The following is a 23,823-nucleotide window of genomic DNA, read 5'->3' as shown; positions in this document are numbered from 1 at the left end:
CTAATGAACATACGTGTTTGTTCAAGAAACATGAATTTCCAAATGGGAAACTACATTTAATCTGAGACTTGAATCAGTTCATTTAAATCAGTTTGCTCTGCTCTGAGCTGATTCTCCTTCCTCTCATTAAAACAGCTGTGGATACCTTGAAACTTATATCCTAACAGACATTATCCAATAAAGGTTAATACAGCTCTACAGATCTTGCATTCATTTCTGGGATCAATATTGCCAGCTGCCACTTCCTAATTAGGAAACTATCAAATTTAATGCAAGAAACTAAATCCTATGCCATAACAACTTTTTAAAATGTTTATTATCTCAAAAATGGATACAAGCTGATAATGGTGCAGTCCTTACTAGACTTATACCCTTCAAAGTCCATTCAGTAGACTTAAAAGTATTCTTAGTGTTGCACTATATATTCAATTTTTTTCCCGGAAAACAAAAAGCTATGTAAGGGGATAAGTGGCTAACCTAGAAGGGGCAGATCGTAGATTTATAACATGATTCTCACCACGGCTTATATATTACAACATCTGCAAATAATTTGCAAGACAAGATTTTCCCACCTGCCTGCTGTACCCTACTGATCCCCATGAATCTATTTTTCCATGAGTCAGGGCAAAGTGGGGGTCTGCAGTGAGAAAGGGGTTGTCACCTGTGGACCATAAAGGTATAAGATCCCAAATGCTGGGTTGTGGTTCTGATTGAGTTTAATAGGACATGCTCCCTGGAAGTATGTTCAGACTTACAGCCATGGAAAGGCAAACTATAATATTGTGAAATGAATAGTTATTTCATGATGCATGCTTCTGAAATGCACTATGAGCGTACAACCAGTAAAACATTAGCTACTGATTCTTCCTGATAGGTGAAGTACATGTTGCGGCAGTCTGTTGTTGGTTTTATTCTTGCTAATTGCTGTGTATTTTTATTTGAGGTGAGGAGGACATCTTGGCACATTTGGCTACTCCTCTTGCCATCATCCTAGGAGGCAGGAATTTGATTGCCCTTTCTACTCCTGATGGAGAGAGAGTGCCCGTCCTTTTCAGGAGCAGCAGTGGCGTAGGAGGTTAAGAGCTCGTGTATCTAATCTGGAGGCACCAGGTTTGATTCCCAGCTCTGCCACCTGAGCTGTGGAGGCTTATCTGGGGAATTCAGATTAGCCTGTACACTCCCACACACGCCAGCTGGGTGACCTTGGGCTAGTCACAGCTTCTCGGAGCTCTCTCAGCCCCACCTACCTCACAGGGTGTTTGTTGTGAGGAGGGAAGGGCAAGGAGATTGTAAGCCCCTTTGAGTCTCCTACAGGAGAGAAAGGGGGGATATAAATCCAAACTCTTCTTCTTCCTGACTCCTCTGAGAGTGTGCATATTCTTTGAGCTCCAGGAGACACCAATTCTCAAAGGCCAGCTAGATTGCAAAATCTTTCCTTCCTTGTTAAAGTTACTTGTCTTCCCCACCTTCCAAGCTTTACAGCTTTTTTTTTAAAAAAAGAAAGCTGTTTGAGTTGTTAGTCTACCAGGTCACTGTTGAATACAGCTGGAAAGGCCTAACTCCCTAGATCAGGCCTTGGCATCCAGAGAAAAAGTGCCTGGAGGGATGAGTGAATAAGAATCTTTGTCCCTGATTCCTTCAGACACCAGCAAAGCTCCTGTCTGGCTGACCAAGCAGCATATAAGGGACATCCGTCTTCTTCAGGCAGACATTCAATCCCTCCCTTCCACAGATCAGAGGAAGGATATTCATTCACAGATTCTGAGCACTCCGATAACAGATCTAATAGATTGGATGGGGAATTATCAGAGGATGATCCTCCTCAACAAAGCTAGTAGTCTAAAAGACTACTTTCCCTACTCTACACATTTTTTAAATCCTTCAGCTTTCTCCCCACAAAGTACAGCTACCTGAGGACACCGAGCAGGAGGAGGAGGATTAGGCTCCAGAAATCTTGCCTCGTCCAAGAGAATTAGGGTGTGCCTATTTCTCAGGTTTTTAAAGCAGGAAATAATGGTGTGGGCTGCCCCAGCATTTCAACATTCACATGTGGAACAAGCTAAAAGAATGTATGTCTTCACTCCTAAAAAAATCTTTAAAATTCTTGTGCTTGATGTGCCAGTAGCCAGCTTGGCATCAGGAATAGCACTTCCTAAAGAAGGGGAAGGCAAACTGAAGACCGCCACTAACAGCAGGGTGAGGCAGTTGTACACAAATCACATGAAGCCATGGCTCTGTCAGAAAAGCAGCTGCCAGTTCTCTTATGGTCAGGGTCTCTGTTATGTGGCTCCCACGGTTCTTAAGAGTTTTCTGACTTAAACATGAAGATCCTATCTTCCCTTCATAAACTAAAGAGAGCAGCTAACTTCATGGCTGATGCCATCTGGAACTCTGTGAAATTCTCAACAAGGTTTATGGTGTTCAGTGTGGTAATGTGTCAGCACCTCTGACTGAAGTCCTAAATGGTGGATACACTCTCTAAACCAAATGTGACTGCATGGCCATTCCTCATAGTTAAGATCTTTCGGGACAGCCTATATGACATCCTCATAGAAACAATTAGCAAGGAAAAAGCCATGCCTTTCACCTGTAGATGAGATGACAAACTCTCCATGGGCTATGGATCTTAGCCCTTTTGGTCCAATAGGTTCAGAAGAGATTTCAGAAGAAATTCCTGAAACAAGTCAAAACAATCCTGTCTCTCTATTTGCCAGTCAGATCTCCATTTGCCAGTCAACTGAAATCAGCAAAACTGCAGAGCAACAAAACCAACAATCCCGATGCCAGTACATCTCTGGTCAGGGGAAGAATCTGTCAATTTCCAGCAGCCTGACTGAGATCGACCTTCAATAGGGGCATGAAAGAAATAATCTCAAATGGCTACCTCATAGAGTTTTCTGGTCATCTACCCAGTCGCTTCTTGATCTCCACAATCTCAAACTGCCAGCTAAAATGACAACACATCCTCAATGCAATAAATCATCTTCTATACATAGATGCAATAATACCATCATCACAAAAACTCTCAGGAATTTACTTATTTTTTTAACAGTTCCAAAGAAAAATGGAACTGGAAAGTGGTCTTGGATCTAGAATTCTTGAACAAATTTATGAGGTACCAGTGCTTTAAGATGGAAACATTGAGAACAATAGCAGAATCTCTGGAGAAGGGAAAGTTTATGACATCAGTAGACTTGACAGAGGCATATCTCCATGTGCCAATTTTTCCAGCACATTTGTTGTTTACTCGAGTTCACCTTTGAAAAGTTCCATACAAGGCCATGCCTGTCATTCTGACATCTGCTCCCAGAATATTTACAAAACTCTTTGTTCCATTAGTAGCTCACCTGAGCACCCAGGGGATCCATGTGCATTCATACTTGGCGAACCTTTTAATCAGGTCACCCTCACACACAAAGCCTTGCAAAGATCTGGGGATCACTCACAGATCTCAGGTTCGTAATCAACATTGAAAAGAGTCCGGCATCTCCATCGCAATCAGTACTCCACTTGGGGGCAATCACAGACTCTCAACAGGGCAGACTATTTTTACCCCTGGAAAAGGCACAGAAAATAGTGAGGGTCTTAATAAGAATTCAGATGGTAAAGAAATTGGACCTCCAATAACCTTTACAGGGTTAAATTATTGCAGCAATCAATTCTGCGCTGTTGGTAAGGGCCCACTCTTGAGAATTGCATTAGTTGATAATACCATATTGCAGAGTGCCTTCAAACAACACACGTAACTGAATGTGCCTAATTTCTTGAAGAAGGACCTTACCTGATAGAAGATCAAGGTCCATCTCTTCAGGGAAAAACTACTTCACTGGTCAGCATACATACAGATTGCTATGGGTGTGATCATAGTGGGCTGGGGAGCCCACTACTCACTGGGACGTATACAGGGCATATGGATCAAAATGGAATCCAAACACAGCATAAGCTTCCTGGAGTCAAGAGCGACCAGTTTAGCTCTACAACATTATAAAGAGAAAATAAAGAATATGGATGTCTGCATAAGAACAGAAATAATATAGCCAAAGCACATGTCGGTCACCAAGGAGGGACCAAATCAAGAGCTTTATAGCATAATCCAGCACACATAATGACATGGCCCGAAATCCACATAGCCTAAGTAAAAGAGCAGAACACATTCAAGACTCAAGTGTCCAAGCTGACTAAGCCAGAAGCTAGCTAGTCTAGGAGGGTGGGGACTCAGCCCAGAACTGTTTCAGCAGATAGTGAGTCACTTCAGTTGCCCACAAGTAGATTTGTTCGCAACAAGAGACAATGCCAATGGTAGCAAGATTCTTCTCTCAGCTCAAGAGGAACTAGTGGATGCCCTGATGGCGCCAGAGCCAACAGGTCTCCTTTATATCTTTTCTCCGATTCCAGTCATTCTCAAAATGATATGCAAAATCAAACATCAGAAGTCAACATTTATCAGGCATTACAGGATGAAGACAGTGGCGGCAGCAAATGCATCCTTTGGCTGAAGGATGTTTCTGTAGGTGGACAGACCTGTGTTTGTGCTGGCAGTCAGGACCCTCCCATGGACATCTGGCTTTGTCATATCCCAAATGTGCCAAAATGTCCTCCTTATCTCAAGCGAAAATGGAACATTGGCCTTATCATTAAGGTTCCTTTTGTTTGATAACGAGGGCATTCTGAACACACCCAGCACCTTTTTGGACTTCTTATCTCCAGTGGTGGGAAAAATTGTCTGCCAACAGGGAAGTTAGGTTGTGAAATTATCACTGTTTTTTTCTCTCTGTTTCCTATAGTAGTACCATCCCTGTTAAGGTTTAAGTTGTTTCAGAAGGTCTGGAAAGAGGAAGGCTCAAGGTACACAGATAACCTCTTTCTGAGCTGTGAAAGCCTCTGAACTGAAGAGGATGGTCACTCCCTTCCTTATCAAGGTGCAATGAGCAATTTTGTTTCTGCGTTCTAGGATGCTGGGAAGAGGAGTACCCAGAAGTGCCAGGATGTCCTTCTCATTCTTAAACACTTTCACAGCAAGTCCAGTGTTCCATTTGCGATCTTAATGGCTGTCCTATATTTGGTTTGTAAAGGAAAGGAAAAAAAATATTATTCTGAGATGTGTCATATATTGTTGAAAAGATACATTTGCTGCTCATTACAGTTGGCTTCCTTTTAAAAAAAACTGCTATGTGGTCTGCCATGTCTGCTGTCCTTGCTCCAGAAGCCCTGGCTGACTTGTTCTGTGAATTCAATTTTCTGCTTCATGCTGTGTGTATCTATAACAAAGCAGCTTTTGATTCAGTTGACAAAACAATGTTTGACTTGCTTGCACTATCAGTACATCAGATATGAAACCTTTATGTTGCAGCAGGTGTACATGAGACTGTTTACTGTATATTTTTTACAATCTGTCGTTTATCAAAATGCTTTATTGCAATTGTGAAAAAGGAAGGCCATTTGAAGTGATTAGGGAAACCATTATTGTGAAAGATCACGTGTCAGAAAATTCTGAAGAATGTGGACTTGATGACCCTTGGGGTCTCTTCCAACTGTATGATTCTGCGGGAGTAAAATGAAGCAGTCCTGTATTTCCTTTACACAACAAGACTTTGTTAGCATTTTCACATGAGCAAACAGCAGTAAGTGTGAAAACCTAAAGTATAAGTACAAGGAGTGGGAACACATTCTCAGCTTTTGGTTACACAATTCCCTTTCCCTTTGCAGTTAGCAAGACACAAATTGATAGGTACAAGAGATCAAAACAACAAAAACCACAGTGAATTACTTTTCGGTTAAATGCCACATGATGGCAGTGTTGCCGTAACTTTGACATTATGAATGTCAAAACTTCAAGTTCAATTTTTGTGTGATGTCAATGTCCTGGTTAGATGAACGCACAGATCTTTGACACTATTGTTTAACTTCACTGTGGCCACATTACATGCTTCTGCTCTTCCCAGTAAATATCTAGTAGCTGAAATTAAATATATTGAGACTAGTTTCAATGTAGAAGGGAGACCATAAATATATTGAGACTGGGCTCAATGTAGAAGGGAGACAAGTACTCCTTACATTTAATCTTGATTATATCAAATGGAGCTTTATTAAATGTAGCCCTTGCTTGTAAGCATTATGTTCTATTCCTGAGTCAGAGACATTATCAAGTATATTTACAGCTACAGTTTGAATTAATATATTAATAGTTGAAGAGAAGGTTTTGGAAATGTATTTTGCTATGAATATATTTTCAACCAGTACTCAATAACAAACACTCACACCCCCTGCCTAGATGGTGAATGGGAAAAAGAAATCATCTGGGCTCAGTGAGGTCTAAGAAAACTCAGATAAATTTGCTACTGACCACCCGTGTTGTTCTGAGACTGTGCTGAGAAATAGGATGTGCGTTTACAAAATACTCAGCATTTCTTTGAGGACTAATGTTGTCTGTCTGTGTACTTGTGCATTTCTATAATATTTGTCCAATGTGTATATTTGTAAATTGATTATTACAAGGATACAGTTAGACTGCCTTGTTGTCTGCTACTCAATAGTTTGAAGAAAGACACCATGAAATACTCTGCTTGTTTTGTGGATCAGGGATATTTGTCCCATCCTCACCCCCTCGTCTCTAAATACCACAAAACAAGTAGCCTGTTGACGATCTTTACCAGTTGCATATAGCAGTGCCGTTAGCAATCATTCTGGCTCCAGGTGGGACAGCTAAAATGTCTTCTGAAATGCAAAATAAAACTATGGAAACAATTTTGTTTGTGAAATCTGCAACTCATACTTTTAAAATTGTAACTTTTAATGCTTTTTACATGTAATTTTTAAACAAACATTCAAACATAATAATTGTCCTGTTTTGCTGTTTTTTTCCCCATATGCAGCATATAGCACTTTCTATATTGTGGGCTTAATATTATCCATGCAGATACCTTTTGTTGGATTTCAGCCAATTAGAACAAGTGAGCACATGGCAGCTGCAGGTAGGAATAACAGTTTCCTTTACTGAATTTATTTAGCAGTGTTAGGATTACACAGTCTTACAATGCCATAACTTTTCCTTTTGGGTTGGTAATAAAGTGACTCATTCTGATCTTCTGGTAATCCATAGGGCAAGGGGTTCTTTATCAGTATATGAATTATGAAGGCAAAGGAAGGGGGACTTAATAAATCCTCTGCAATCCCTCGCTGTCACTGGACCCATAAGCCTCACCCCCAGCTCTGTTGCTACAGGGTGCTGTACAAGGGATTTATATAATTTGGGTATCTCTGTGAATCAGGTTTATGAGGACATCTGCACAGCGCTCAAGAGAGTACTTGGGAATCTTATGCTGGAGACCAGACTACTCTGCAGAGCCACACAGAGATATATGTTGGAGAGATTTGAGATGTGTGTACAGGTGTGAATTGCAGCTTCCTGAAACCTTGTAAAACCATAGCTAAGACGATTGTTTACAAGAAGTAAGGGGCAGGAGATTTCCCCCTCACTGGAATTAAAGTAGCATTCTGTATGCCTAAAGAAATCGTGTGGGCAACAACAGTGCCATAATGAATCCATGTGTAATGGGTTCTGCAAGAGAGTTGAGTTTTTAATATAGAAAAGAAAATTGCTTGCATTAGCCATATGTAAAAATATTATAACTAAAGGATAGTGAATGTATTTTCTTTTTGACAGCTGGTAATCTTTCCAGTGAACAGTAGGGTTGAGCAATACTGAAAATAATTGGTAAAATTCGGATTTGGGCTTATTCAGGCATAAAATTATCTGCATGCCCGAATAAGACAAATACCATATTCAGTGTATCCAAATATATTCAGATATCCAAATATATTTGGATCCATCTGAGTTTTTTATATTTTGGGGGTGGTTTTTTGTGTTTTGGTCTGCAGGTGGGCGCATTTTTAAAGCTAGTGGCACCAAAATTTCAGGTTATCATTCAGAGATTGTCCTGGTGATACCACATGAGTTTGGTGAAGTTTGGTTCAGGGGATCCAAACTTATGGACCCCCAAAGGGGGTGCCCCATCCCCCATTGTTTCCAGTGGGAGCTAACATGAGATGGGAGCTACCCCTTTGGGGGTCCATAACTTTGGACCTCCTGAACCAAACTTTACCAAACTCGGGTGGTATCATCAGGACAGTCTTCGGATGACAACCTGAAATTTTGGTGCCACTAGCTTTAAAAATGTACCCCTGACAAGAACCCCAAGAAATTTCCCCAGATTCTCTGCTCTGAAGTGCCTTGGCTCCATTGCAGCCAGTGGGGAATTTCTGGGTGTGTAAGCAGGCTATACATTTTTCAAGGTAGAGGCAGAAAACTTTCAAGATACCTTCAGGAGACTCTCTTGATGACACCACCCAGGTTTGGTGACTTTTGGTTCATATGTAGCATATAACACTCTCTGTCAAACTTCAGAGAGTCCACCTCTTTCCCCAGCCAGTGCCTGCCAGTTGGAGTCCCTTTAAATATTCCCGGTTTGCATGAATTCGCTGGAGGAAGCGGGGATGGACTCACTTCATCTTGACAGAGAATTCACCCATCCCCTGGCAAGCGCCTGCAAACCAGGAAACTATAAAGGGATTCCAGTTCGCAGGCGCTTGCTGGGGGAAGCGGTGGCATTCGAGGATTGTTTGAATGATCCCCAAAAGCTGCTGAATACATACAAACCAATCCAAATACTTTCTATTCGGATCGGCTTGTATTCAGGCAAAATGTATTCGGGCTAAATATGGCCCAAATAGGCTGCGATTTGGCCATGTTTGGTGTTTTGGATATCTGAATCACCAACCCTAGTGAATAGTATTGTATCAGCGTCTAAGATTTTGCCAATTTGAAACAAGCATTGAAAACTATTTTTTTTTTAACCAGGTGTGTTTGCACTACTGCAAGCCTATGCCTTCTTGCAGTACATGAGAGACAGGCTAACAAAGCAAGAATTCCAGACCTTATTCTTCTTGGGTGTGTCACTAGCTGCTGGGGTTGTATTCCTGAGTGTCATCTATTTAACATATACAGGTAAATAACATCAAACAAATGCTTTTGTTTTCCAGATAACACTTCAGATAGATTCAATAATTTACAATGAATTTGACAGTATTTCTGTCATTCTGAAAAATCTTTTGCCTTTGGTCATATACATAAAGTAGATACTGATTCATACTTCTACATAAATTTTTGATAATACTCATTGACTGTCTAAAATAGTGCATGTTTTAATTTTTAGGCTATATTGCACCATGGAGTGGCAGATTCTATTCACTGTGGGATACTGGGTAAGCAGAAATATCAAAAACTGGTTCAGATGCTCTTCTGTGTGCATGAAAAATTAGCTCCTTTCATGTTTGTAAAATCTCTTCTGATCTTAAGAGCCACACATTTTCCTATTAGAGTTTTCAAATGTCAGTTCTGGTCAGTGTGGTGGACCAGTTTGAAAGTATTCACAGAAACAGCAGTGATATGAATTCAGATCGTTAAGTGTTGCTTTTGAAGAGCTTATGATTATAAAATTGCTATAAAAGATGTCCTTTTAGGATTTGAAATGGGTGAATTTTAAATTCCACCTCATTTCAATTGGTTTTTTGAAGAAATTGAAGCAATTGAATAAGATTAGTTTCTTATATGCAAGTGATGTGGTAGAGGTAATCAAATTGATACGTTAACTTTGGTTAATTGGTAAAGTAACTTTGTGTATTTGTCATATTAAAAAGCTGCTACAATGGCAAAAACAAGCATTATACTTCAGATGTATGACTGAATCTTTTTTGTGTCTTTTGGTTGGCTTTAAAACAGCCCAATGTTGGGAGAGGGTCTCATTTTGGTTTGCCTTCTCCTCACATTGCTTTCCTGATTCCAGTAGCCCGCCACTTCCCTCAAAGCTGATGTTAGCCTCAGTGGAGGGAAAAACCTGAAAACAGGTACCTAAATCATTGCTACATTTTTCCCCAGATGCAGTGCTAAAAGCAGATTCAGGATGAGGGAGTATTTGATCAGGAGAACGACATGAGAAAGTGTTGTGCTCTTTATTTGTTTAAATTATATACATAAAATACATTCTGGTTGTCTAAGCTTTTGTTCCATTTTCAAGATCTGTCAAGCCCTGAGACAAATATAAGTCCGGGGGTGGGGGTTCTATTTACACAGAACCCAAACTCTCATACACACATAATGCTTAAAAGTGTGTTTAAAATCAGGAAATCAGACCAAAGATTTCCCATATCTCCTCTGTTTGATCTTAAGTCACAGTGTCAGCCAACTTAAAACCAGCTGGTAATGACTAGACTCAAGAATCTAATGGCACAGCAAAGGCTTCAGTACACAGGTTAAGTAGTTTTGACCTGATTGTATGGCTTAGCCTGTGTATGTGGCACAAATGAATATGGTCCAATTTGTAGGATTTATGCTTTGAAATTGCCCTAGTTGGAAAACTATTCTTTGGCTAAAATGGAGAATTGTATGATTGCATGATCATTTCATCTAGACATTTTTCTCCCTCTGTAACAAGCGCACAAAGTAAAACTTCGCAATGTTTCAAGCATACTTTAGCAGTTTGAAAATGCTTGTTTTGAGATTTGTTAAAATCAAACCAAACTTAAGAAACTTTTACCAAAATATTATGAAAGGGAAAGATTGTTAAGAATATGTTGCATTTCTACTGAATAATCAAGATATGACATCATAGGTAACCTATGAAGTGCTCCTTTGTATTTTCTTCCTTTAGTTTCATCACTTCAAATTAATTTGAACTGATTTTTTTTTAAACAAGGTATGCGAAAATTCACATCCCGATCATTGCTTCTGTGTCTGAGCATCAACCTACAACATGGGTTTCCTTCTTTTTTGATCTACATATTCTCGTGTGTACTTTCCCAGCAGGGCTGTGGTTCTGTATCAAAAACATCAATGATGAAAGGGTCTTCGGTAAGAGAAAGCAACTAACTTTTAAAAAACTGAACTGGAAACCTGAAGTTGACATACTTGTGTGTTAGTGTACAATCAGCTGGATCCAAAAAGTACTTTCTGCTATATGGGGAGTTTCCTTCCTTAGCAGAAGGGAATCCTTCAATTCAATCTTATGTTGTTTCTTATTTGGTTAAAATATTTCCTGAGTACTTGAAGACAGTGCTTAATATGATTTCATTGAGATTTATTAATATCCTTACATTAAATGCAGCCAGAACCACATGGGAGGAGGTTTTGAGTATCTAGGAAAAACCCAAGCATGCAGAAAAATATGGAATTTCAAATTAAACTCAGAAAGCATGGGTCCCAAAAGGGGGAATGGTAACAGATCTGCTGCAGAATTCTGGCAGCTTTAGAACTGAGTGCAGAGGCAAGCACAGGCTCCTCTTAGTGGTCTTTAAGCTGAAGGGAATCAAGCCACTTATGGGTTATTTCTCTTTAGTTCACAGAGGTGGGGAGGAACTTAAGGGTTCTTCCATCAAAATTACTATAGTTGCAGTATTGTATAATACTATTTGAGCAATGCTGTAGTTCATTGTTTCTGACATAATATTTATCTTCAGTTTGCTCTGGGTTTTTCCTACTGTAGTAATATTAAGTCTGATGTTTAATCCTGTAGAAAGGAATCATTTTATTCAACCCAGTCTGAAAAATTATCTTTTCAGAATAACACTTGTGATCATTCAAGTTTAGTTCTTTTCCACTTTAATACTAGTGCAGATGAGCACAGGAGATCATAGAAACCTCACTGGAGTAATTTAGCTGTGTCATTTGAAGGCCATTTTCTTTTATTCCTCAAATCTTCTACCTGCTTCTTGTTAAATTGGTACGCTAAGAGGTGAGATGTCTTAGTAAGGTAAAACTAATATAATCTTGGTTCTTATCACTAAATGTAATAAAAAACTCTTTTATTGGAAGTCATCATGCAGTTAAAACAGAAGTTCATGTCTATATGCAGCAATAGACTTTTAAAAATAAAAACTGGCAAGTTCATTTCAGAGTGTGTTGCCTTTTTCTGAAACTAATATCCTAACTATAGTAATACTGATTCATTTTGAACACTGAATGCTAAAACAGAGTGGTCTTGTGTCCCTGCAGTGGCTCTTTATGCAATCAGTGCTGTTTACTTTGCTGGAGTGATGGTTCGTCTGATGCTCACTTTGACTCCAGTGGTCTGCATGCTGTCGGCAATTGCCTTCTCTAATGTTTTTGAGCATTATTTGGGTGATGATATGAAAAGAGAGAATCCACCAGTAGAAGACAGCAGTGACGAAGATGATAAAAGAAACCCAGGAAATCTCTACGATAAGGTAGGAGTTGGAGGTCATGATGGTGTCTGTCTTTGCTGTTTGTTAGATAAATATCAAAAGAAGAAATGGAGGGTTGTAGTGTTACTGTTGTAAACATCTAGCAACATTTTTTTAAATCCTCCCTTATGACTGTATCACATCTTGGGCTATATACTAGTAGTCCAACCCCCTTCTCCACAACACACACACACATACAAACACACACACAATCCATGGTTGCATTCATGCAGACATCCAGTCTACTTGGGCCAGGCTCTTCTTGGGAAGAATCCTTCCACATGGTACATAGAAGCTACCATGACTGGGCTTTTTAAAAACTGGCCTGTATGGACAGATTCTCCTAGCCTCAAAATGCCATTTCTAAGGGTATTGCATATAGCCATGGTGGCGAACCTTTGGCACTCCAGATGTTCATGGACTACAATTCCTGTCAGCCCCTGCCAGTATGGCCAATTGGCCATGCTGGCAGGGCTGATGGGAATTGTAGTCCATGAACATCTGGAGTGCCATAGGTTCGCCACCACTGGCATATAGCATGGAAAACCAATTGTGAGATAAGGCTGTGGAAGGATAGCTGCAGCTGGTGGTGGTGGTGGTGGTGGTGTTGAAGGATCTGTGAATGTTAAGAAAGTCAGCATCAGTTAAGAGGATCAAATGCTTCAATGCTTCTTTGTTCAGGCAGGTAAAGTGAGGAAACACATATCCGAACAGGAAAAAACTGAAGAAGGTCTTGGTCCCAATATCAAGAGCATTGTGACGATGTTGATGTTAATGCTGCTGATGATGTTTGCTGTCCACTGCACGTGGGTTACTAGCAATGCCTACTCCAGTCCTAGTGTTGTTCTGGCCTCTTACAATCATGATGGGTAAGACTCACCAGTTTGTATGCCTGTTAGCCGTGCCTGAGTTTTTGCCTGTGTGAAATGGCTAGGAATGCAAAAAAATTGGTCAGTGATATCATGTGATACATTAGATCTAATCAAGTCAATTCTGCTATCAAAGTTATATTTATACTAGCTGTGAACTGCTTCCTGCATTTCAGCACTAGGAACATCTTGGATGACTTCAGAGAAGCATACTACTGGCTAAGGCAAAACACAGACGAACATGCCAGAGTAATGTCTTGGTGGGATTATGGATATCAAATAGCAGGAATGGCAAATCGCACTACCCTAGTTGACAATAATACTTGGAATAACAGCCACATAGCCTTGGTACGTAATAGTAATTCAGTGTACTGAGACATTTAGCATTGTACTTTGTATCTTTGTAAATATTTACAACTCAGTATTTTAAAAGATGTTGAAAAATTTCTTCTGTTATAAACCAATCTTTCAAACATTAATTCCACTGTATGGAATGAGAGATACAAGTTTCATGGCAGTGATGAAGTTTGGATGGTTATGAGTTTTAAGTGGAAAGTAATTTTCAGTTTTATTTTCTAAATATTAAAATGGAACAAGGAATGACATCAGAATAAACTTACTATGGATGTTAAAATTAACTTCCCTTTATTGAGTTTAGGGCCCTGTGTATACTGATTTTGTCTACTCTTGTTAGGGAGACAGTAATGTGTGAAAACAGTCCATGTGGTGGCAATTGATTTCAGCATCTTATGTCTTCTAGTTCAGGGAGGTATAGATTTTATCTTGTATGCAACTAAAGGAAGCATAGTTTGAAGGCACCTTGAATAAGACTGGCATTTAGGCTGTGTTCATTTTGAAGCAGTTATAGTTGAAGTGTTATAACCCTAATGTTGAGTATAAGATTACATTGTAAATATGAAAGGTTGTACATAGCAATTTTGCTTCCAGTAGAGAACGCCTTAGTATTTATATGCAAATACATTCAGCTTTGCATCCATCTGCAACAAGTGAGCATAATGAAAAATACCAGTATACCTTGCCTATCATGTGTACCGTGTGTGTGTGTGTGTGTCAAATTTAACATCAGTGTGCCTTTTCAAAGTAATTTTTAAAGAAAAATTATTTCAGAGTAACTATGTGCAGTAATTTCGGGTCTAGAATATTTTAGATTTCAGAGATGCTCAAAAGTTTTCAGTTGCTTACTTGCTAAGAACTCAAATCAGGGCAGCCAGGTAGAAAAGTCCTGATTGACAGTTAATTTGACTGGAGGGTGACTTGGAATAAAAGAAGGATCAGGAAGTGGCCAGTAGGGAGCCCAGTGCAAGGGTGCAGTGGTCATCATGGTTGCCAGTTCTCTAAGATGGCAACTGAGGTGAGTTGGGGGAAGGCTGCCAGTTTTTGGTCTTCATGACCTTCCTGATAACCACCAATATTAAAAAAATGTGGCCGGGAATTTTAAGTCCTAGAACAATCACAATATATGGAAATTCCTCATTCATTTCTGTTTTACAACATTCTGAAAGTGACTGTTCCTCATTTCAAAGGACTAGGAACAAAAACTTCAGCTAGGCCTCAGCTGTCTAGATTATTCCCTTATTTAGACATGAAAGAAATGACCTGTTGAAAAAGGATAATGTTATATAAGGCAGGATCCTGATTTAAAAGTGAATCGGAAAATTACTGAAAATGTGATTTTTAAGCTGTTGACAAGAATTTGTGTACAAGTTTAAATAACAAACTTTATTGCAGGTAGGAAAAGCTATGTCTTCCAATGAGACAGCGGCTTATGAGATCATGAGAAGTCTGGATGTGGATTATGTGTTAATAATTTTTGGAGGTGTAATTGGCTATTCTGGTGATGATATCAACAAGTTCTTGTGGATGGTGAGGATAGCTGAAGGTGAACATCCTAAAGATATCAGAGTAAGTAGAAATATATATATATAAAAAGAATGGGTAACCCATCTTTGGATAGGGACAACACATCTGTTAAGACAGTTATTTGAATACCATCTGATAAAACCCTGCTTCTCATTCTGCCATATGTCCAGTGACAAATCACACCAGGTTTGCTGGATGTCCTACAGTTCCTGGATACTCTCCATTAGGACTCTAATTGTACAATTGGATGATCTGTGAAAAGGGGGAAATCCCACCCCTGCCCCCTTCAAACTGCTGTTCCCACACTGCCTGCTACTGTACATTTTGCAGGGATTGCTGTTTTAAGTTGTAGTGTCCCAAGTTTAGCAATTGTTTCAGCCATTTCCCCTACCCCTGTTGATTTTTCTGCAAGCCTACAGCTTCTCTGATGTTGGGCACAACTCCCTTGCAGATATTTTAATCCTCACAGGTGGACTATGTTCTGTACTATTAGATCATTTTAATGTTCAATTATATATTTGCTGTTGGAGAATCAGTATTTTAAGGGCCATGGGCAAATACGTTGATTCAGCATCACCTGTTTGAAAAAGTAATTGCGAAGATGAAATTGAAACAGATTACAGCCCTGAGTTGTAGCCATGAAAAGTAATAAATCTTTTAAAATCCAAGAATGATGATCAGTCATGCACCTTATTAAACACAATGTTAAACTATACATTCGAATTTGCTGTCTGACATTTTTATTATTTTAATTTATTTATTTATTTGGATTTCATAACTGCCTCATCCCCGAAGGGCTCTAGGCTGTTTATAACAACAACATCCATAATCAATAATTAAAACAACAATTAAAAACCCTTAAAATTCAATAAGCAGTGTACCAATCTCTAAACAGAGACAGCTTAAGAATCCCATATTGGTGGCACCTGTTCCTAAGGTTGGGAGGGGGTGGCAGTGCCAAAAGATGAAAAAGGCATTGCCGAGGACGGCAAAATATGGCAGGGGCCTCACAAGGGGGCAACCAATCCACAGCCAGCCTCTCCAAAGGCCCAGTGGAACAACTCAGTTTTACAGGCCCTTCGGAACTCACCAAGGTCCCGCAGGGCCTGAACAGCTGGTGAGAGAGTGTTAGAGGCCAGCCGCATCATTGCGGGGCCGGGGACATCCAGTAACTCCGCTGCGGCAGAACGCAGTAGCCTGTTTGGGACATATGGGGTAAGACGGTCCCGTGGTCTCTTAAAGCAGTAGCGTTGCTACTATGTCCTCAAAGAATCTGACGCCCTTAAGCATGCACAGACTTGTCTGTGTAGGGTCCCTTTTTGCTACCCTCGTAACTGGCTGGGGGTCATTTGAGGGCATGATAGATAAAACTTACTTGATGTGTTTTTTCTCTCTTTTAAGGAAAGCGACTACTTTACTCCCCAGGGAGAATTTCGGGTGGACAAAGCAGGCTCTCCAACCTTGTTAAATTGTCTCATGTATAAAATGTCATATTATAGATTTGGAGAAATGCAGGTTGGTGAGATTTGTTCCTTTTATGAGCGTTAAGTTTATGAATTTAGATATTATATGAAAAGCTAGCTTTCTTTCCTGTTTTTATATGTATCCGTGTAATAACATGCTTACAAATTCTTGATAGGTATCATAAACAATACCTTGCTGACCTAATGAGTCCTAATTCAATTACAGCTTGGTGTTTTCTTGATTCCTGGTCCCGACGGGAGTCAGTTATCTCTACGTTTCACCTCCAAGAGCTTAATCTAGGGACCGTCTTTACAGAAATAAATCATATAAATATAAATCATAATTAGAATAGTTTTATGCCTCATAAAGGTTTTGATTGTTTGAATTAGAATAGTGTGCAAAGTCCAATAATACTGAAATTTAAACATTAGTTTTATGCCAGTTGTTACCTTCCACTTTATCCAGCTTTTAATACACAATTTGTTAAATAATTTTCAATACATTTATGATTGATCTAATAACAACAGAGAATCATTTATGACAGTAAGACAAACTTATTACAGCCCCATCCAAACCTGGAGGTGGTGAGTTGCAGTTCCAGTGAAGCATTGCCCTGTCACCTCCAAGTGGACTTTATGGCAATGCAGGGAGCCGGAAAAAGCCCTGAATACCCCCACACCAACACTTCTGAAAGCCCCATAGAGCATATAGGACTTACTCCACAAAAAGGTGGCATAATTCTAAGGGTCAGCCCTCAATATCAGGTGGGAGCTGACTAATGTTGGGTCTGCCCTGAAAATGCCTCAGCCCACCCCCACTGGCGTCCAGTTCAGCCCAGCCCCACCATGGTCCAGACGCCCAGGTCTTGCGGCAGTGGGGCTGCAGGATATCTACTCCCTCCGTCGGGAGTAAGTGTCCTGGGGAGGGCAGACATGCTAGTGGAAGGCCGCACTGATCCTTACAGCCCTTTTGCTCCTCCTCCCCCCGATGAGGATGATAGTCTTCTTTAGCTTAATGTTCATTACTAGGTAGTGAAGTCTGGCATTCTTAAACCCAAAAGCAACACACCCCAGCCATTGGCACTTTACATTAAGCATGCTGGTTCAAACTGAGCTTTTAACCCTTTTGGAGCTACTGGCTTATTTTTAAATATAGTAAGTTCCTATCTATAGAAATGTACGTTGTAAGTCACTTCTATTGCAAACGTGAGCTTTCAATTTTTTATTTTGAATGGCTAACAGCCATCAGGTGAGTGACTAACAAGAAATGCAACAGACATTTCTCTAAATAAATTCTTGATAGGGATTTTACTCTAATAAATAAATTTTAAATTGTCTTGGTGCGGTTTGTATGTGTGTCTGTGACATGGGCAGACTGACACATATACTTAGTTTCTTGAGTTACGATTAGTAGACGTAGCTGAATATATAGTAATATTGTTACACTGAATGAGTTTGATTCAGTTGCAAGAGGGCATGCCAGACATGATCCACATTTTAAAGGGACCAATGTGTTTCATCTTTGTAGAACAGTCATTTAGAGCAGCACTATATACTAACCATACTTTTTTTTTGCGTGCTCTGTAGGCACTGCTGAAAACCCTGCTGAGAAATTGAATGATAATCCCTAAGTAGCTTTTTGAATTGTCTTTCTATATAAGTTCTAGACATGCCCTCCTCAGCTGAACTAGCCCTTCCATCTATATCCAACTCAGAGCTAGAGTATGTGGATTTCAGCAGATTCCCTTCCCTTCAGCAACCCCTGTAGCTGTGGTACATTTTATTTATGAAGGCACCACAATGTTTAGCAAAGTATTTTCAGGGATAGCCAAGGCAAAAGGGGAAGGTGACTAATGATCCTCCCCCATGAGTTCTCCTAGCATACAACATGCAAGTTCCCCATTTCATTCTCGGGGTCTTTTGGTTCATTCCATTTTGTTTAACCTCAAATGAGAATGGTTATAAGAAGTGTGCATTTGCAGGACAAGAGTCTGGTCATTTTAACTTGATTTTATTTGCTAGTTTGGTCATTCCTGGTTCATGGTTAACTTGTTTCTGTCTGCTCTTTCATTGATTCTGGTTTACTTATTTTTGAGCATATGTTGTGTTTCTTTATATTTTTAGAAATTATACAACATAGACATGTTACTATTGGGGAGATGATACGTGTTTCAAATATTAAAGAAAGAACATTAAGACAAAATAACAGAGTATTATTAAATGGTCTAATGTTTTTAGAATTGGGCCCCCTGATAATGACCTGTTGCAAAATATTATTATGTGGCTTTGAAATTGTACCCTAAATACAGATAATTTTCAAGGTAATAATATATATAACTAGTTTGGTTCGCAGCATTGCTCATTCCTTCAATCTAATATTTGGTATTAATTTTGTAGCTGGATTTTCGGACACCCCCAGGATTTGACCGCACACGTAATGCTGAGATTGGCAACAAGGACATTAAGTTTAAACATTTGGAAGAAGCCTTTACATCAGAGCACTGGCTTGTTAGAATATACAAAGTAAAACACCTAGACAACAGAGAGACACTGGACCATAAGCCTAGACTAACCAACATTTTACCAAAACAGAAGTATTTGTCAAAAAAGGTGGGTTCCCAGTGAAGTACCTCAGTGGAGGTTTACAGTGTTACATAAATTTACCAGCTGTATTAGTTCTGTCCACTAGCAAAATACAGAGACAATTGTATTGACGATCAGACCTGCGTGATGGTGACAGTGGTTAACTAACACTCTGATTAATCGAGCATGTGAGAACAACTAAATTTTATTGTTGCTAAATTGGCAGACTGTCAAAGGCTGTTAGAGTCTTTTAAAAATCCCGGCTAAATGTAACAAAAGTATACTATCTAAAATTCATTAGTAGTGTTTCAGTAACTATGGCAGCTCGCTCAGTAAAACGTGGAAGTGTCTTTCTGAAAAGTGGAAAAGTGATGCCTCAATTTCAGAATGCCTTTTTGTAAAATAATTAAATCTGAAGTTTTTGTTGACAGCTTGAGTGTCTGGCTTCTTACTGTTCTTGAAAGCATCTCACTTAAAACACACTACTCATGATACACACTGTTCTGTGTGCTGTTTGAATCGTTTGCTCAATGAACTGCTCAGACATGAAAAAAATTCTTTTTAAAGTATAAACTCTGATTTTGCATGATTCCTTACAAAATCAGTAACAAAACATTTTTAGAGCCTTATTAACAATATTCTACGCTGGTTACAATTTTAGTGAAGTCATGTCAGGGCCGCAGTTGTATAAATGTTAGGATTGGATGCATAAAATGTTTTGATCCAGTATGACTTATGTGGAGAATGCACAAGGTAGATTGATTAGTCAGTTGACATTGGAACAGAGTGCTGATTGATCCAGTACAAAATCCTTGCAGTGGAGACAAGGATTTTGTGATACACATATGTCAGGAATCCCATCACTTGCAAGAACCATGTCCCAATTGTGCCTATGATGCAAATGAAGGCATCAGTCTTCACCCCATGCTGTTTTCACAAATTGCTACTGCTTGCTTCACTGGGAAACTTACAGACAGCCATCATCACACTTCGGCTTCCCTGTAGAGCAAATAGCTGCTTCCCAGAATAGTTTCTGTATGTGAAAGCAGTATAGGGGAACACTGAAGCCCCTTCTGTATGCACTCTGCCATAAGGATTTTGTATTGTTTGCATCAGCACTGCTTGGCCTGATGGTAAGCTAAATTTATAAATCCCCATTTAGCTGTTTTTTAAAAACAAAAAAACAAAAAGAACCTTTCCGTTTTCCTCATACTGATTTGGCTTCTTTGTCACTCGCATGCACAAATGTTGTCTATTCTATTCCTGTCCCTGGGTTCTTCCTATCTGGCGTTTCTATTTTGCTTCCTGGCTTCTTTCATGTGCATCTTATGTGGGTGTACAGAAGCATCTGCTTGGAAATATCTGTGCTGCTGCTTTGAGTGGAGAGGTAAGAAGTGCATATTTTTGCACTTTTCACAGGAAAAAAATACTAGTGTTTCACTCTAAGCTAAGTGCTGCATTCAAATCCTACCTACTATGGTGAGGCAGAAAGTTAGTTGTATTGTTGAATTCACAGTACTAACTGCATGCAAATTTATAATCTGCAACTCATAATGGAGGAAGGAATGTGACCACTGTCTGCAGTATCCAGCTATGATTTTAATCTGGTTCTGTTAGTGGATCATGTAAATGTTTACAAGTGATCTATTAAGCATTTCAATTGTGGTTTTAATGTACAGTATTCATGTGTGTTTAAAATAGTTTAACACATTTCCCAATAACATATTGCCAAGTTTCATTTTCATTTGCTATGTACGGAAGTGCAGGTTTCAGCCAATGGCTTGTCTCTGCTTCTTAAGTCCTTGAAGGGAAAAAACCCACACTGTTTGTTTTAGAGAAACAAATGTGTGGATGAGTCAAGTGCCGTAACATGAATAGCAATGTTGCATAGCTACAAGCTGTTTTTGTATTGCATTCGCTTTCAGAAAGTCTATAAGATTTTCTTTCATTTCAAGAAAACGTGCTATGAAGTTTCAATAGGGATGCAGTTCCTCTTCAAAGCAGTTGTGATAAATGTATTTATTGCTTATAGTCTGGCATCCTGCATATGGTAACCTATGCAATTAGAGCGTTATTATCTAGTGCCAAAATGACCCTGTGACAGGGATAAGGATTCACCAGGCTGCAGAACATTGATACCATTACCTTTTTGTTTTGTGAGGTAGGCAGTTCTTTGGGGTGAATTTTACACAATTTGACTGCTTTGTGCTCATAAGGACCCAAGTATGTAGTGATTAATTGATACACCTAGCAGGATAGATCTAAGACCAAAATGTAAACAACTTAAATGTGCAGAATACTAAACAAATCATGCTTAACGTTTTTACCCAATGTAATATGAAAGCTAACTGCAGAGGTGTTCCATTTGACAGTTAATTTGAAAATAGCTTTGTAGCCCAGTTTGCTAAAAGATGTCCCTGGTTTGGAAATGTTTGTGGATACCGAGCAGGTTGTAATGGCACCAGCACAGCTGTTCAAAGGCATGTGCAAAGTCCTTTTTTGGTTTTAAGTAATACTGATACAACAGCTTGCCTTGAAATTCCAAAATACTTCCAATTTACTAGAAATTCCCAACAGAAAAAATATTTTCTAGAGAAAGGGGTTTTGAGGGGGGTTGTTTTGTTCATTTTTACTAGTTTTCAATTGTCTAGTACGCCCAATAAGTCACCATATTGTCAGGGCTTGAAAACCCATTCGGAGTCTTGGTGCTGGTTTCTAGGTGCCTGGGTAACCAGTTGCTTGCCTTTTTTCCAGCCCCAACATAAATTTAACATTTAAGGACTTCAAGAGAAATTCAAAAAACGATGCAGTCACTAGAGCATTGTAATTAACTAATACACTATTCTGTTTTTCTTTTTAGACTGCCAAAAGGAAGCGTGGCTACATTAAGAATAAACTAATTTTAAAGAAAGGCAAGAGACCCAACAGGAAGACAGTTTAAATACACTGATTGCTAATATGAAGCAGTTGTCCTTGAGATAACCAGTCTTTGCCTTTAGCTCAAGTCATGTTTCACAGCAACATGAGGGTACAGAACCATCATTGGTCCAGATTATTGTACAAAACTTTCAGGCAATGTCTGACTTAAAAAAATTTTGGCTTATTGAGAACAGCTGTTCTAGATTTGTATTGTGGAGCAAGAGAGAGCTGCTACCCAGGTCTAGCAGCAGATTTTTTTTTTTTGGTACATATTATCCTTCCAATCTATTGAGAATTTGGACTGATTGCACCAAAGAGCCCTCTAATTCGGTCCTTGGCACATGCATACTTGTCAGTTTTTTAAGTTCAGCTGAACAGCAATATCTTAACTGGAATGGTAATGTATAAACTGACTATTCTCAGTCTTGACACTCTCAAAAATGGATATTTTTATATTCAGCTATTAGAACAACTCCTTTTTGAGGTATTTATTTTACAAGATTTTCTTCTATATACTCTTCTCTTGCTGTATGTTGTGTTCAGGACTGTGAACCAAGTTGCGAGTTTCATTAATCACGAGATGGGATAATACAATTGGACGGTGCAACGTGTTTTGAAAAGAGGGGGTCTGAGTGCCCCTTATGCAGGTGGTGTTCCTGAGACGTACAGGGGTCCAATCTTGTGCAGAATAGATAGATACAAGGGCTACGTTTGTATCTTAAATCTGCTACTGAGCACCACAGAACCTGGTGTTTTCAGAACTTGTTTAGCTGCAAATTTACAAGTCATAACAATTAAGGAAAAAAAATTGACAAGTATCCAGACTCCCTTGCTGTGGCTATCAGAAAGGCAGAGGGTTTATAAACCTAGCCTACCCTTTTCTTGGGGTTAGCTTCCTGGAAATGACTAGTTTATCTTCATGTTTTTATTTAGTGCTTTAGTTATGAACCTTCTGCTTGAATATTTGCTTTTGTCTTTTATACTTTATGAACGAGACAATATCAAGTGCACTAAATACAAATGGAGATTGAACATGTTCACTTTCCAGCTATAGGAAACTTTATGAGCTTGAATGTTCAGTTATTTTAATAAAGTTTTTAAAAAAGAGAAAAAGTTGTGGGTTTCCCTTGACAGCCACAGGATATAATTTTGATATAGGATACGGCTTATACCAGATGTATTGGTGTAAAGCAGAATAGTATGTACCTTCCAAACACAATTATCTATTGCTCGGTGAGAATGTTACTGCTGATTTTTCTCAGATGTATAATTTTTATTTGTAAATTCATTTTTGAGTAAAGAGGTTATTAGATCAACAATGCAGTGGCAACATTTTCACAAAATAAGTCTGGATTTCTGACCCTTTGTCATTGAGATTATTTTACTTTGTTGCTTTAAAACTCAATTGCAGACCCGTTGTTGACTATAGGGAAAAATAAAGTTAAATCAAGTTTTGTGTTAAGTGATTGGCTTCTATTCTTTTTTGTTTTACATATCTTAAGCTTTCTAAAAGGTGCAGTGCTAAGGACCCTTAACGACTCCATCCTAAGAACTCAAGAAATATTATAAACCTGGCAAGAGCTGTCCTGTCTGTTTTGTAATGCCAATTTTTGATAAGCAGCTGCTTATAAATATTTAAACATAATTTCCCTTTGCTGTAAGAATTCTCATTACCTTATTCAGTTATTTTTGTGGTAGTGGTTCACTAATCACTTTGTTCATAATATTTTTCCAAAACAAGACTGGATATTTTTTCCTTTTCCATTTAGGATTTTAAAATTAAGTACAACTTTAATTGGTTACTTAGGATTGCTGTGCATTCTTAGACACATCTAAAGTCAGCTGGGTGCTCC

The 23,823-nt window shown here is 39.0% G+C and overlaps 1 protein-coding gene across 1 annotated transcript in view; it reads left to right on the top strand.

Annotated features, from left to right (window-relative positions):
- STT3B (STT3 oligosaccharyltransferase complex catalytic subunit B) overlaps positions 1-23,432 on the top strand; it is a 58,314-nt gene extending 34,882 nt beyond the window's left edge. The window contains exons 6-16 of the mRNA XM_048510690.1: positions 6,873-6,971; positions 8,858-9,004; positions 9,213-9,261; positions 10,752-10,906; positions 12,047-12,258; positions 12,937-13,124; positions 13,301-13,472; positions 14,874-15,047; positions 16,407-16,520; positions 18,866-19,078; positions 21,912-23,432. Of these exons, the coding sequence (XP_048366647.1) occupies positions 6,873-6,971; positions 8,858-9,004; positions 9,213-9,261; positions 10,752-10,906; positions 12,047-12,258; positions 12,937-13,124; positions 13,301-13,472; positions 14,874-15,047; positions 16,407-16,520; positions 18,866-19,078; positions 21,912-21,992 (1,604 nt within the window). The 3' untranslated portion in view covers positions 21,993-23,432. The remainder of the gene's footprint in view (positions 1-6,872; positions 6,972-8,857; positions 9,005-9,212; positions 9,262-10,751; positions 10,907-12,046; positions 12,259-12,936; positions 13,125-13,300; positions 13,473-14,873; positions 15,048-16,406; positions 16,521-18,865; positions 19,079-21,911) is intronic.
- Positions 23,433-23,823: the final 391 nt, after the last annotated feature.

The sequence above is a fragment of the Sphaerodactylus townsendi genome, linkage group LG11 (assembly GCF_021028975.2).
Source record: "Sphaerodactylus townsendi isolate TG3544 linkage group LG11, MPM_Stown_v2.3, whole genome shotgun sequence".
NCBI lineage: Eukaryota > Metazoa > Chordata > Lepidosauria > Squamata > Sphaerodactylidae > Sphaerodactylus > Sphaerodactylus townsendi.
This window is presented reverse-complemented; position numbering and strand designations above follow the sequence as displayed.